The sequence below is a fragment of the Emydura macquarii genome, unplaced genomic scaffold (genome assembly GCF_026122565.2).
Source record: "Emydura macquarii macquarii isolate MOO-44397 ecotype Brisbane River unplaced genomic scaffold, CSIRO-AGI_Emac_v2 contig_1027, whole genome shotgun sequence".
Taxonomy (NCBI): Eukaryota; Metazoa; Chordata; order Testudines; family Chelidae; genus Emydura; species Emydura macquarii.
In genome coordinates, this window is record NW_027131164.1 from 8,982,336 (window position 1) to 8,997,682 (window position 15,347).

The 15,347-nt window shown below is 40.9% G+C and overlaps 1 protein-coding gene across 3 annotated transcripts in view; it reads left to right on the forward strand.

Annotated features, from left to right (window-relative positions):
* NBAS (NBAS subunit of NRZ tethering complex) overlaps positions 1 to 15,347 on the forward strand; it is a 370,484-nt gene that overhangs the window by 71,591 nt on the left and 283,546 nt on the right. For all 3 annotated transcript variants that reach the window (XM_067544745.1, XM_067544747.1, XM_067544746.1), the window contains exons 19-21: positions 55 to 133; positions 1,473 to 1,577; positions 1,961 to 2,097. In XM_067544745.1, coding sequence (XP_067400846.1) covers positions 55 to 133; positions 1,473 to 1,577; positions 1,961 to 2,097 — 321 coding nt within the window. The remainder of the gene's footprint in view (positions 1 to 54; positions 134 to 1,472; positions 1,578 to 1,960; positions 2,098 to 15,347) is intronic.

The following is a 15,347-nucleotide window of genomic DNA, read 5'->3' on the forward strand; positions in this document are numbered from 1 at the left end:
TAGCAACCTTGAAAACATAGTCCACTCTCTCTCTCTCTCTCTCTTTCAAAACAGACTAACACTGGAACAAAAAGAACTTTGTCGAAGCAGGCTGAAATTATTAACCTATTTAGATAGACTTGCAACATATGAGGTGAGAAGATGTGATTAAGTCCTTAGATCCTTCATGTGAATAGCTTATGTTGTTTCTCTGACTTATTTTGTTCCATTTTCAGTCTTCTCTATTAGATGCCATGGTTTCATCCTGTATTTGTTTGCAGCAATTTAAAAATGTACCTGTTGTGCTTAAAAACATTGAATGGATATAATATTACAGAGATCTTTGATTGTGAAAATGGGAAACTTAATATGTCTTTGAGGAAACATAGTTTGTGAAGAAAATAGGTTACCACATCTCCCCTGCATCAGTGGTACAGACAATGTAATAGTTAATGTACAGCCATTAAGATGTGCCAAGCCACAATGGTGGAAATATCAAATGTCAAATACAGACACACTCACACTTCGAGGCTACTTTAGATTCTACTTGAAGCAAAACTTTGGAATTTACAATTAATTTATATGGTAGTAATTTAAAGTAATTTAAAAATTGTTGAGTTGCTATATTTGTTTGAAGTTTGAAACTAAACATTCAAATGGATTTTTTTCACAATATATAACAGTTCATTTACTTGAACAAAACTAGTGGATTATATGGAATCCAAATTGATTCACAAATTTTAAATTCCCATCTGTTGGTCTCTCATAAGTCTAAACAGTCACTAATAATGTAGTTTACACTACGTAATTAGACACCATCCACTTGAAATGTAGAGGGGAAAAAAAAAAGTAAGAAGCTTCAGATAGAACAACTGCCCCTGTCGTCTTGTAGATTTTTTTAAAATGGTTTTACAGTTATAATAGCTAGCTGTTTTTCAGTGTTTTTCTCTCCTTTGTTGCTGTGTGGAAGACCCACAGAAATGTCAGGGAGGGGTAATGACTATTGGGGAACCAGTGCAGTTTGTTGTACACAGAGTACTGTGAAATGTACACAGTAAACTGATAAAGCAAAATTTAATCATAGGCAAAAAACAAACAAACCAAAATTGCATTGTGAAGTTGGTAACCTCTCTTTAAAGTTAAGTGTGAGAATACATATTATATTTCCAGATATTTCTAGTAATTGTTCTTTTATTCCAAAAATATTTAGACTTTTAAACCTTTATTGCTTAGCCAACTACTAAGACTTCAAAAATGAATGTTACAGTTAGTATGTACAACGTGCCACTGGAAATGATAGACATTTATATTAATCATAAATGGCCTCTATAGATAATCATTTCTGGAATAACATACTGAGTTATATTAGTTTTTGGTTAATGTAAATGTCCAGTCCTTAGTTAATCTAAAATCCAAGAATTTTTATATGACTTTTAGCAACATACTTAAATCATTTCTTATTAAACCTTTTTTTTTTTTTTTTTTTTAAAAAGGAAATCCTTGGAGGGCCTCATGCAGCTGAGCAGAGCTATGATGCTGAATTCTTCAGGAAGTTCCGAAATCAGAATATTGTACTTTCAGCAAGAACTTATGCTCGGGTATCCATATTTATTTTTTTCAAAAGTTTAAATTGCTCTGTTTTTGTTAACACTAATTAAATCCCATATACTGAAACTCACCCAATTTATTGGATTTTTTTTCTGTCGAAGATATGAGAGATATAAAAAACAGAATAATATATCTTGAATGTTATATTTGATTATCCTTGTCTAACTGTAAAAGGACAAGATTCCTCTACTTTGTCAAGTTTCCAGATTATAAAAACTTTTAAATTAAATAAATGTTTGTCACACATCTTCTTTAAAAATGCATGGTGAGATCAGAATTGTAGTATTTGCTGAGCAACAGTAATTGACAAGAAGAATAATTCTTAAACTGTTTTCATAGTGTAAAACAGAATATTTTATATTTTCCTGTGTAGGAAAGCAATGTAAGAGCCCTAGAGATCTTGTTCACGTACCATGGATCAGACTTGCTTCCACATCGGCTGGCAATTCTTTCTAATTTTCCAGAGACCACCTCACCACATGAATATTCCTTTTTGCTGCCTGAAGCTTGGTAAGAATGTATTCTCTCAATATCAGTTACTGGACTGCATTTTCTTTTAAGAACATTTTGAGAGATTTTAGTCTAAAAGTGTGGCTGTAAACTTAAAAACAATTTGAAAATAAAGCGTGTGTATTTATGTGTAAAGCTGTTGACCAGAATCAAGAGAGTACTTTGGAATTTACTTAATGAATCTCTCTTTACTTTCTAATTAATGTAGTTTTCACTTTGTCTTATCAAGTCACTCAGGCCTTGTAAACACTATCACTTATGTTGGCAAAAGTTTTGTTGCTCAGGGGTGTGAAAAAAACACCCCCTTGAACAACCTAAGTTCTTTGAGTGCTTGCTCATGTCCATTTCATTGTAGGTGTATGCATTGCATGCATCACTCCCGTAAGATTTTTCCTAGTGGTATTGTCCGGGTCATCTTTTGTGCCCCCTGGAGTGGCGCCTCCATGGTGCGGTATATAGGCAACTGCCGCCCCTATCCATTTCTTCTTTCTGTCCATGGCGGTTGCTGGAACACTTCATTCTCTTTGCGTAGCAAGTTTCTCTCCTTTTAGTGGTATTCCGTAGATAGATTCAATAAGTATTAATAGCAATTAATTAATTGTTAGTTAATAGCTGTCATTAGAATAGTTAACCTCCTTACCTGCAGGGCTGGGTATGCCATGCTCCCAAGACTTTAAGCAGTGTGCCACTTGCCTGAAGAAGATCCCGATTAGTGATCCGCACAAAACTGCTTAAAGTGCCTTGGTGAAGGCCACATCTCCACAAGGAACCGCATCTGTTAGAACTTTAAACCGAGGATCAAAAAAGAGTGGGACAACAGACTTAAATTCCTCCTAATGGAGGTGGCCCTTCGTCTCGTTTCGGAGCGCCAGCCAGACTTGGCACCGTCCATCTCATTGATCCGGATCACCTCGGCCTCAGTAAGAGAGCCCCAGCAGGGGCCAGGATCCCCGGCACTGACCGCAGCTTGGCACTCACACTTTTCCCCGGCACCGAGGAAATTGGCGCCAATGGGACAGCACTGCTTACATCCCCAATGCCGCAAAAGAAGGCCAAGAAGTCGGATTGAGGTTGCTCCCTGGTGGAGATCACTCACTGGGAAAATCCAAATTGGATCTCAGATGAATGGGGACTTCTCATCCAGCTTTGTCGACTCCAGCACATAGTGTGGGGCCGTTGCGTCTGGGAACCATGGACTCTCCTATAAGGTTGAGTCATACGGACTTGACCTAGGAACCTCCTTCAACTCCTGAAGCATAGGAGCTTTGAGGAATTTGTTAACTCTCCCAGCACCTCCACATCCCCAGAACCATGGGCCAGGGGGAACGACCCAGATGCCAGAGGATCTAGCCGCACCAAGGCAGGTCCCAGTGCTGGGGAAATCTGCAGCCATGACTAGGCATCGGCCACCATCGTGAGAAGCATCCAGGAGTGTGATGCCAGGGCACCGATCGAGATCACGGTCCTGGCACTAGTCAAGATCCTGGACACACTCTGGATCACGGCACCAATTTCAATCAGAATGTCCATCACAGTCAAAGGTACCAATCATGATATAGGCACCACTTGGGGTCTTGGCACTGACACACCCCCCCGATACACATCCTCTTTGCGACACTGATCTTACATCATGGCACTGAGAATCTTGGCACCGCTCGGCATCAAGGCAGGGCTCTCCAGAGAGGCACTGTTCATTATTAAGTAGCCATTCATTGTCTTGATGCCAGTCTGGTTCAGGGCACCCGACCACGGCACCAAGTGGCACAGCATGCTGTTGGTCCTCCAGGAACGGGTCTTCATACTCTAATTCACTCATGGAGTCCCAGAGATCTGAGGGGAACAGTCATCAGGGGACACACACTCAAGACCTGAGCGCACAAAATGCCATGCCATCGTGGCTGCTGCCACATTGGCAGTTACCACTGCAGTGACTGATGTGGGCTCTGTGGGCTGCTCACGATCCCCAGGGCTCTGTCGCAGGGCAAACACAGTTGATGTCATCAGAGGCCAGAGCACCCCCACTCTCTCTGTCGGGAAGGGGTTTAATTTTGGGAATGGAGACCATGGACACCCAGGAAACCCCAGAGAGTGATCCATTGGCCCAAGTTCCTGAGACAGCTCCGGTGATTTTGTCATTTCTCCCGATGAGGCAGTTGCAGGTATGGCCATAGAACCAATTGCTGAGGATTACAAGATCCACCAAGAACTCCTGCACAGGATGGCCAAAAATCTGGCCTGAAAATGGAGGTAATAGGGGAATCAACCCTGGCACTGGTTACATCTTGGCACCCTCGGTTCAGGCCAGGGTTGCCTTACATTTGAATGAGGTGATCTCACGCACCATTAAAACGCCGTGGCAAAGACCGGCCTTCCTTCAGCCACAGCAAAATGGGTTGAAAGGAAATATTTTGTACGCCCAAAATGGTATGAGTACCTTCATACTTACCCACCACCTGGCTCCCTCGTTGCGGTGGCCAATGAGAGGCAGCAAGGCAAATCACCAAAGGCGAGAGATGCAAAGAAGTTAGAGTTGTTGGAGAGAGAGATCTAATCCACGAGAGTTCTCCACCTGAGAATTCCAAACCACCAGGCTATACTAAGTCAGTATGACTTCAACTCCTGGGTGACAATGTCCAAATTCAAAGAACTCCTGCCAGTGGAGTCCAAAGTGGAGTTCGGGCCCTGATGGAGGAGGCCAGAGCAATATCCAAGCCATCTCTTCAGACGGCCTTGGATGCAGCAGATGCAGTGGCTCGTGATATGGTCATGGTGGTAGTCATGAGATAGAGTTCATGGCTACAATCCTCTGGCTTGCCCCACGAAATACAACAGACTATACAGGACCTGCCCTTTGAAGGCCAATCCCTTTTTTTGGAGTAGATGGATACACGGTATTGATATCGGACATTTATTGATTAGTGTGAATACCAGAGAGACATGGTATGCCCTGTAGTAAGTATAAGACCTAAGTAATGTAGTCATAAGGCCTGTAAAACAGGCTAAGGCCTAAGTGGAAAAAGCCGAGTGAACAGGAGTATAAAGGGAAAAAAACAAGTTAACTGAAATTGGCACAGGAAAGTGCTGATACTGCAAGCATATACATTGCCAACATATTACTAAAACGTAAATTATGTAGCAGGTGCAGCAGGCACCAGGATACCAAAGAGAACTAACTCCCTAAAATGACACTTCGATGAATAGAAATGACTAAAAGGTGATAAATGGAGTTGTTTTGCCCAAATCAGCCAATTAATGGAAAAAGGTGGTATTAGACTATGTCAAGAGGGTAGCCACTACCTACGTCAAAGGGGTCAGAACGAAATTGTATGTACAATGTATAAAAGAGGGTGTCAGAGGGAACAAAGTTGTCCGGTCTAGGGGATAACGGAAAGTCCCGCCGTTGGGCCGTGGCCATTATAACGCCACCTATACAAAACTGACCCAGAGATACTCTGTAGGTCACTTCTCATTGTGCCTCATGCAATAAACCTGGCCTGGGTGCCTTCGTTGCTCAGCTAATCCATGGTTGTGTTGATTCATTCGATCGTGAGAGCCGTCTTGGTTTCCTAATCAGAGCTAGGACAGCATCTGCACAGGGACACACTCACGCAGCCTACACTGATAAACACCGGTGGCCAACACACCGTACCACATGCCCGATTTGCAGATTAATAAGGTTTAATGTGCAACGTTTTTTGTAGATATATTAGTTGAATACAAAGTTTAAAATTAACTGCAATATATTATACTTACTAAGCCTGGAGAGCTAAGTAGTCATTTAGAAGGCTGCATATAGGAACGGCTTTTTTTAGGGGCCCCGCCAGGGAGTTAGTGGCCTTTGGTCTGACCGATGGCACTTTTTGCAGAGTTAGGTGTTGATGGAGCGTGCTTTTTTGTTTAAGTAGTGACTTTTTATATTTTTTTATAAATAGCTTTTATTTAATTATTTTTATTTATTATTATATATGCTAATTATTTATATTGGGTTTTTATTTTTAATTATATTTTATTTTATTATGATAATTGGGGTTGTTAAAACATCATTTGGTGAAAGTAGGGGTGGTGTAAAAATATGCTTTTTGGCAATGAGAAAGTGTACCCCCAGAAGTTTAAGGATAATTTCTTGTTTTTATTAATGTTATTTATGTGCAGCTGCAAGCATATATGTTGTGTATTTTGTTTCGTTATGTGCCGTGGTATGCAGAAACTGAGACATTTGCAAGGTTACTTAGTAGTTCTATTCATTTTTGCCAACTGGAAGATGTTATGCTACAGGGGGTCAAAATAGCTAAGCAAGCAACTGAAGCTATGCTAGGCCTTTAGGACAGTGGTCAGGCAACTCAAAATGCACTGGGCTTCCAACACACAGCTCCATAGTCTGAAGGATTCCTGAGGAACCCTAAAATCGCTTGGCCTCCGTACTTCGGCCCCATCGAGGAAACACTTTAAACCTCAACCCTTGGGCCGATTCTACCCACCGCAACACCAACAAAGACAGGATTGGGGTAGATGGCGATACAAGGGGTGTAGGAGGAGGCATCCCCACAACTACTGATTGGCCTCCACATCTGCTTCCAGGAGGCAACCATCAGGGCCAAGACAGAACTTTTGAAGGTTTACCTGGGGACAGTGCACCAGTCCACAACTTGGATCCTACCCTGCATTTGGGGATCATTTGTCCCACTTTTACTGGGCCTGATCCAACATCACATCAGACCAATGGCTGCTTCACACAGTAAAAGTGAGATATACTCTTCAGTTTATTTCCCTTCCTCTCTCCTACTATCCCTCCCTGTCCCTCTTCAGGGATCCTTCTCATGAGAGACCCCTATTAAGAGAAGTACAGTCACTCCTAAGAGTCAGAGTGGTAGAAGAGGTCCCAAAAAATTTTAAGGGTATAGGCTTTTATTCGCACTACTTCCTGATCCCGAAGTCCAACAGGGATCTCAAACCTATCTTAGACCTGCAAAACCTCAACAGGTTTATGAAGAAGATGAAGTTCCACATGGTCTCTCTGTCCTCAGTCATTCCCTCCTTGGATCCAGGGGATTCGTATATCACCCTCGACCTGAAGAACGCGTACTTCCACATTGGCATCTTCCGAGGCCACAGGAAATACTTACGATTCATAGTAGGCTGCCACCACTACCAGTTCACGGTGCTACCCTTCGTTCTGACAGCAGCACCGAGAGTATTCATGAAATGCATGTCAGTAATCATGGCCTTCCTCAGAAGAACAGAGAGGTCCAAATGTATCCAGACTTGGATGATAGGCTCATCAAAGGGTGATCCAGAAAGCTGGTGGAGGAACGCGTGAGATTAGCTCAGTCCGCTTTCAGCAGCTTGGGCCTCTTGGTAAACAAGTGAAAGTCAATATTCATACCAACCCAGAAAATAGAGTTCATAAGAGCAGTTCTCGACTTGACCAAAACCAGGGCCTCCCTTCTGGAGAGTCGATTCAGAGCTATTGTCTCTCTGGTAAGCATCCTGAGAGCTTTTTCTACCACCACTGCAAGGGTCTGCCTGAAGCTCCTAGAACACATGGCTTAGAGCACCTCACCTCAGGATGAAACCTCCTACAGCTGTGGCTGGCATTGGTATACATACCAAGCTGCCACCCACTGGAGAAGGTTCCAGTGCTTCATTCACTCCAGTGGTGGCTGGACCCAGCAGAGGTATGCAGAGGGGTGCCATTTATGAAATCCAGTTTATCTATGTCACTAGTCACTGATGCTTTCGATATGGGATGAGGAGTGCATCTGGGACACCTCAAAACTCTGGGCCTGTGGTTGCTTGAAGAGCTGACTCTTCATATCAATATCAGAGAGCTACGGGCAGTACGGCTGGCCTGCCAGGCCTTCAGAACCAATTTACAGGGAAAATGCATCTCCGTACTTACAGACAACACCATGGCGAAGTTTTACATAAACAAACAAGAAGGGGCCCATTCTCTTCACCTATACCAGGAAGCACTGACTCTCTAGGAATATTGCATAGCCCATTTCATTCATCTAGAAGCCTTCTATTCACCAGGCATCCAGGAAACGCTAGCAGATCACCTGAGCAGGTCCTTGGTCAGTCATCACGAATGAGCTGTTCGTCCAGACATCCTGAACATGGTTTTCCAGAAGTGGGGATTTCCCCAAGTAGACCTGTTCGCGACCCAGCTCAACAAGAAATATCCCTAGTTTTGTTCATATTTGGGACACAGCCGTGACTCCCTTTTGGATGCTTTCATAGAATCAGAGAATATAGGATTGGAAGGGACCTCAGGAGGTCATGTAGTCCAACCCCCTGCTCAAAACAGGGCCAACTCCAACTAAATCATTCCAACCAGGACTTTGTCAAACTGCACCTTAAAAACCTCTCAGGATGGAGATTCCACCACCTCCCTAGGTAGCCCATTCCAATGCTTCACCACCCTCTTAGTGAAAAAGCTTTTCCTAATATCCAAACTAGACCTCCCCCACTGCAAATTGAGACCATTGCTCCTTGTCCTGTCATCTGCCACCACTGAGAACAGCCTACCTCCATCCTCCCTGGAACCCCCCTTCAGATAGTTGAAGGCCTCTATCAAATCTCCCGTTACTTTTCTCTTCTGTAGACTAAATAAGCCTACTTCCCTCAGCCTCTTATCATAAGTCATGTGCTCCAGCTCCCTAATCATGTTAGTTACCCTCCGCTGGACTCTCTCCAATTTGTCCACATCCTTCCTGTAGTGTGGGTCCCAAAACTGGACACAAGACTCCAAATGAGGCCCCACCAATGCTGATAGAGGGGAATAATCGCTTCTCTCGATATGATGGCAATGCTCCCACTATGCTGTTAGCCTTCTTGGCAATAAGGGCACACTGCTGATTCATATTCAGCTTCTTGTCCACTGTAATCCACAAGACCTTTTCTGCAGAACTGCTGCAAGCCATTTGGTCACCAGTCTGTAGGTGTGCATGGGATTCTTCCGTTCTAAGTGCAGGACTCTACACTTGTCCTTGTTGAACCTCATCAATTTCTTTTGGCCCCATCTTCCAATTTGTCTAGGTCACTCTTTATCCTGTCCCTACCCTCCAGCATATCTACCACTCCCCCCAGCTTAGTGTCATCTGCAAACTTACTGAAGGTGCAATCCACTACATCCTCCACATCATTAATGAAGATGTTGAACAAAACTAGCCCCAGGATCGACCCCTGAGGTACTCTGCTTATTACCAGCTGCCAACTTGATATTGACCCGTTGATCACTACCTGTTGAGCCCGATGGCTTAGCCAGCTTTTTATCCATTTTATAGTCTATTCATCTAATCCATACTTCTTTAATTTGCTGACAAGAATACTGAAGGATATCATAACAAAAACTTTGGTAAAGTCAAGATATATATGATGTCCACCGCTTTCCCCACATCCACAAAGCCAGTCATCTCATCATAGAAGGCAATCAGGTTGGTCAGGCATGACTTTCCCTGGTGTCCATGTTCACTGTTCCTGATCACCTTCCTCTCTTCCAGGTGCCTCAAAATGGATTTCTTGAGGGCTTGCTGCATGATTTTTTCAGGGACTGAGGAGAGGCTGACTGGTCTGTAGTTCCCGGATCCTCCTTTTTCTCTTTTTTGAAGATGGGCACTATATTTGCTTTTTTCCAATCGTCCAGAACCTCCCCCAATCACCATGAGTTTTCAAAGATAATAGCCAATGGCTCTTCAGTCACATTCCAAATACAATGTCCATTACAAATACCTGACCACCTGCCACTATGTTGGAGTTGCTGGCAAGAAAAAACTGAGGTGGCAGCAGGGCGGCAGTTGCCTATATACTGTGCCATGCAGGCTTCCACTTCAGGGGGTACCAGAGCCAACCCAGATGATACCACTAGGGAAAAGCTTCCGGAACTGGTGTATGCAATGATCATACACTTACATTGGAATGGACATGAGCAATACATGTTGAAGAACAACAGTTCCAAAAGGTTAGTAACTGGTTTTTTTTGGTATTAGCATTTGTGTGGACAGTGCTATGTCAGCGGGAGATACTCTCCTGCTGACATAGCTATTGCTGCTCATTGAGCTGGTTTTATTATGTTGATGAGAGAGCTCTCTGCTGTTGACATAACTCTGCTAAATGAGTGGCTTATACCGGCAAAACTTATGTCACTCGGGGGTGTTTTTTCACACCCCTGAGCGACAAAAGTTTTGCCGACATAAGTGCTAGTGTAGACAAGGCCTTAGTATAGGTAGATATGAATCAGTGACTTCCTACCTCTGATTTGCAGAAGTTTGTCAGGACATACAGTAAATCTTTAGGTGTTGAGATCATTTTAAATATACTTTCCTCCCTTTTCACATAATACACCCTGTCGGGGAAATGTCCACTCTGACTTCCTTTAAGAAACCCCATCTGGTATTGTGCACAGTTTATCAAATGCTGTTTTTTAGGGGTATGTGTGAGTCTTTACATAATTTGTTTGTGATGTGTTGAGATCCTCTGTTGCAAGGTACAGTAGAAATACAAATTATTATCATCTGTTCTTTAAATTAAGAAATAACTAAGTGTGGAATTTTTACTTTTTGCTACTGATCTTAGAGCACTGGTGCCCAAACTTTTTCGGTCATGACCTCCCCTCCCCCCTTACCAGTAATGGAGTCTGTCTGCGCCCCTCCCCCCATTACTGCACAGTTGACTCAGTAGAGGCGCTTGGGCTGAAGGTGGAGCTGGGGATGGGGGCAGAGAGGGAATGAGGACAGAGCTGGCCTGGGGGTGGAGCAGGGAGCAGAGTTGTGGCTGGAGCTGGGCTGGGGCCAGTAGCGGGGCCGGGAGCCAGGAATGGAACCAAGGGCTGCAGCTGGGAGCAGAGCGGGGCTAAGTGGCGCTCCATCCTCGCCTTCCACATAAGGGTTAGCCTAGATCCCACCAGGCCTCTCTGCCCAAACGTTCCTTTGCACTCCTCCCCCCGGGGCAGTGCACCCCATCGTTTATAGACCACTGTCTTAGAGTGAATCAAGGAACTTGGCAGACTACCTCAGAGGAAGAGAGAGAGCATGAGGACAATAGTCTAAAATTCATATTTCACATACAAAATGGTTTTTTAATTAGGTTTTAATTATTTCATCTTCTGTTTTATGAGCGATCTCCCAAGACCCAGTGTCAGAAATTGTCTTGAAACCTCTTTAGAATCCCCTAAATGACCCATTTCCATCTCTGTTGGTATCTATAGACACTGTGGGATGCCGTGACACATTTTCTGAGTCTGTCATTGATTATGAAGCTATTACCACAATCTATGAAGATGTGGGGAACTTTACCGATAGATTCTCTACAACTCCCTGTCTCCCAAGCAGAAGTTCTGTCCTTGGAGACAAGGAATTGTAGAGAACCTGTCAGTAATTGATTTCCCTATGTAAAAGCTTATGCACAAGACTGTTCTCTTTTCTTGGATTAAATACAACCAAATATAATATTTCAGTTTCCGAGAAAAGAATGGAAAACCTTATTTCTCTGGTATTACAATAACAATGTTTCCTAATCATAAAGAAATAATTTTCAACAGACCCCTTTTGAATGTCTGACTTAAACATATACTGTTTCTGCTTTAATAAGTACTTACTGGCTTTCTGTATTCTTTTGGAAATTGCCATTATATATACAAGATACATAAGGAATTTGTTCTTTGACATAACCAACCTAAAACCACCAAAGCATTTTGTGCTACATACTGTTTCTATTGGTAACTACTTTGAGATATTTCACACTATAACTATATGAAGCAGAGAGAAGTCAAATGAGATCTTCTTCATAACTTTAACCTTTCACAACAAAAATAAGAGTAGAAAGCCCTTTGTATAACAATCAGTGCTATTGCATCTGAACTTCTACTGTTATCATCATAGTGACCTTCATTAATGTTTCCAAATCTCTTAGTTCTTTTCTGTCAGTGTGTGTTGACTTGAGGCATTTTTATTTCTCATTTGGGAAGAAATTGATTGATTTCTGAAAACTGCGTAGTGGGGATTTAAGTCTACTTAGCCTCCAGTATCCACTGTATGTAAGCAGTTAAGAAAAAATTACTTTAGACAGTGACATAATACAAATAAAAGAACTAAGAGATAGCTATATAATTGTCTATTTTAGGTACTTATAAAGACCCTTGTTATTACAGTAGCTGAGTGTGCTAAAATCTTTAATGTATTATTCTCACAACACCTTGGTGAGGAAAGGAAATATTATTATTCCCATTTTACAGATGGGGAATTGCAGCACAGAGTGACTGTGGCTAGTCCAAAGTCACACAGGAAGTCTATTTTGAGGCCCAGGCTAGCACCCTAACTACTGGATCATCATTCCTGTCCTGCAACATATTAACAAAGAGTGAATTCTAGTTTTGCTGAAAAAGTTAAATCATTCAATTTTAGACCAGTTGTTCTACCACTTGCTGTTTGAAATTTGGAACTTTTTAATTTCCAAAACTTCATAGGATACTTTTCATTTAATAGGAAAAATAGTAATATGTTTATATTAATACATTGAAGGTAATACAGAAATAAGTTTTGTAGTACACAACACATCTTAGAACAAAAGAACTCCACTTATCTCTCTGAAATGCATGTCTGTAAATGCTGCATGCCTAAGAATACAAAATATACAAGTCTTATAATAGTTACACTGCTGATTACTGCCGGGCTTTATTTGCAGACATTTATAGAAATAGCAGTTTTAGTATAAAATGGAGGAAAATTTTTGATGTACAGTACTCAAATTTTATTGTCACCTGAATATTGAAACCATCTTGATGATTTAATTTCCCTTTTGAACTTAGTTTTATCAAGGGTATGAAAACAGGTATGAAAACACACATTGCAGTAAATGTTTACTCAATTTCATGCTAGTAAATCCTAGATTCAGGACTCCTAAATATATTTTATGTATTGGTTATAATTCAGTAATTTACATGATGAACCTATGTCAGTCATTTGCAGTTTCTGCTTGTTGTATTTCGGACCTTTCTGACTTGAATGATATAACTTAAATAAGGGTCTCTGAGAAAAACTTGGAAGATAGAGGTAACAGAATGGAGCTATTTCCTATTCAACCAAGAGAACACATTTTCATGAGATTTTTTGACTTTGTGATTATATTAAAATTCAGTCACCCACACAAAGTAATAACATTTTGTGTGACAAATGCTGTAACTAAGAATAAAAGCAGTTACTTGGATTTCTTCAAATCTATATCCTGTCACTTTGTGGCACACTTTCAAATGTGGTTTGGAGATAGTAACTATCTGAGAAATATTTAGGTGACTATGACTAAAAGAACAGTATACATGAGAAAGAGAATGAAAAAAGAGACCCATGGAATGCCACTTATAGAACTCTTGGGTACTGTAGAGTTCCCATAAAATAGAGTAAAATGAATAAAGAGTAATAACTGGTATTTGCTGACATACTGACCACCTAAATGTGTATCTAACTAAGCTGTATTTTAAAGGGTGACTTAGGAGCCTGGATCATAGAAAGTCAGTGTGACTTTAGGCTCCTAAAACTCTCTTGAAAATGGGATTTAGGCTCCTAAATTTAGGTAACATTGTCAAAAGTTCCTGATGGTTCTGTTGGTGTTTAAGATTGTAGGGGAAAAAAAGTGTAAGATTGTATTTGAGAAATACAATTGTTAATTATAAGATCAAATGTTATTATAATAAGAGCAGAGTTAGGGTTTCAAATTATTGACTTACGGGTGCTTAAGAATGTGATCTTAATATTTCTTCACATAGTTTTTAAATAGAATATTATAATATATGAAAAGTAAGGCGTGCAAAATGCATATTGCAGTATCTTTGGTATCACCATGGTAAAAGAATTGTGATTCTGCATTTTAGAAAAAGAAAAATTTTTATCAGTGATCCTCAAGATGTATGGAGATCCTAGAAAGACATAGAGAATCTGTTTTTGATCCTTAAAATAATTGTTCTGAAAGTTATTTTCTATATTTGACTATTTTTAATGTTAAATATGTAAAGAGCAGATGAGCTTACGTGCTTTCAGAGTAGATCATCCTTACTTCAAAATCATTACTCTGTCATAATTAGAAGACATTTTTGCTTTGTTGTTTCATACCAGTGTTTCAATTATAAAATGAATTTGAAGCATAAAACTCTGAGCTCATAAATCAGAATTGAATGGACTTCATTATTTTGTAGTTGCAAGGAAGATTTTGAAGGCTTATCTCAGAAAGACAATTTTCAGAACATCTAATAGAGCCTTTATTTTTTCAGCATTGCAGGTTAAGCTTTTTCGTATTTCAAAGCATGCGTTTCCAGAAGGATTATTTCCTGCATTGAAGAGGTTTATTTATAAATCAAGCTTTTTTCCCTTTTCCCACTCACAGGACTCTTTACTGAAAAAAGGGGAGAACTGCTTTATGAGTAGAAATTGGTCAAGTACTTACTACACTTGACATTTGCTGAATGTCCCCTTTGGTCAACTAGCAAATGTTAAGACATTACTGATTCCTGGTGTGTAAATCATTGTTCTTTCCCATCTATTAAGACAGGTATTAGGACCATAAAAAAGAGACAGAGGAAAAATGAACAGCGTGTTTAATTGCTAACCCTTAACTAACTGATATTGTTTTGATAATTGTATTGTGACAACCTGAGGTAGGAGCAAGAGGAAGGAAATGTGGTTACCTTTGAAAAGCCTGTTTTTCTTTCTGTTTTGTGTGCCCATATAGTTATTTCTAGCTTACACTGTTGATTCCCATATTCCAGAAATATTGTTCCTTTCTCTGGTTAGTGAGTTGGTTTCCCAAGCACTCTTGCTTCCTTATGTATATGATAAAGTACATAATCTTTGGCCTTTCAGCAGTTGTGAAGAGTTGTGCAATGGGTCAAGATAGTCCCTTTCCTCTACGTGTGAAGAGGTGGCTGTGTTCAATGTATGGCCACTCTTCATAGTCTTAGGATGGATCTGCAGATCTCCACCCCGACTGGTAGAGGTGGTGATCCTAGAGAAATACTACACACGTGCATTCTTCTTTCTTAAAGGCTCCATTCTTGCCAACTCTCTGTAAATTATGGAGAGGCTGAATGATGTAACATAGCTAACAGACAACTGTCATTGTTTGGGCAGCTGCAAAATGGAGATGGGGTGGAGAAAATACTCGGTGTAAGTCAATCCCATTCTCAGTAAAAACCTTTTACAAAGACATTTTATATATATAAAAACTCTTTCGTGCTGAGATGCTAAGACTCTACACAAATAATT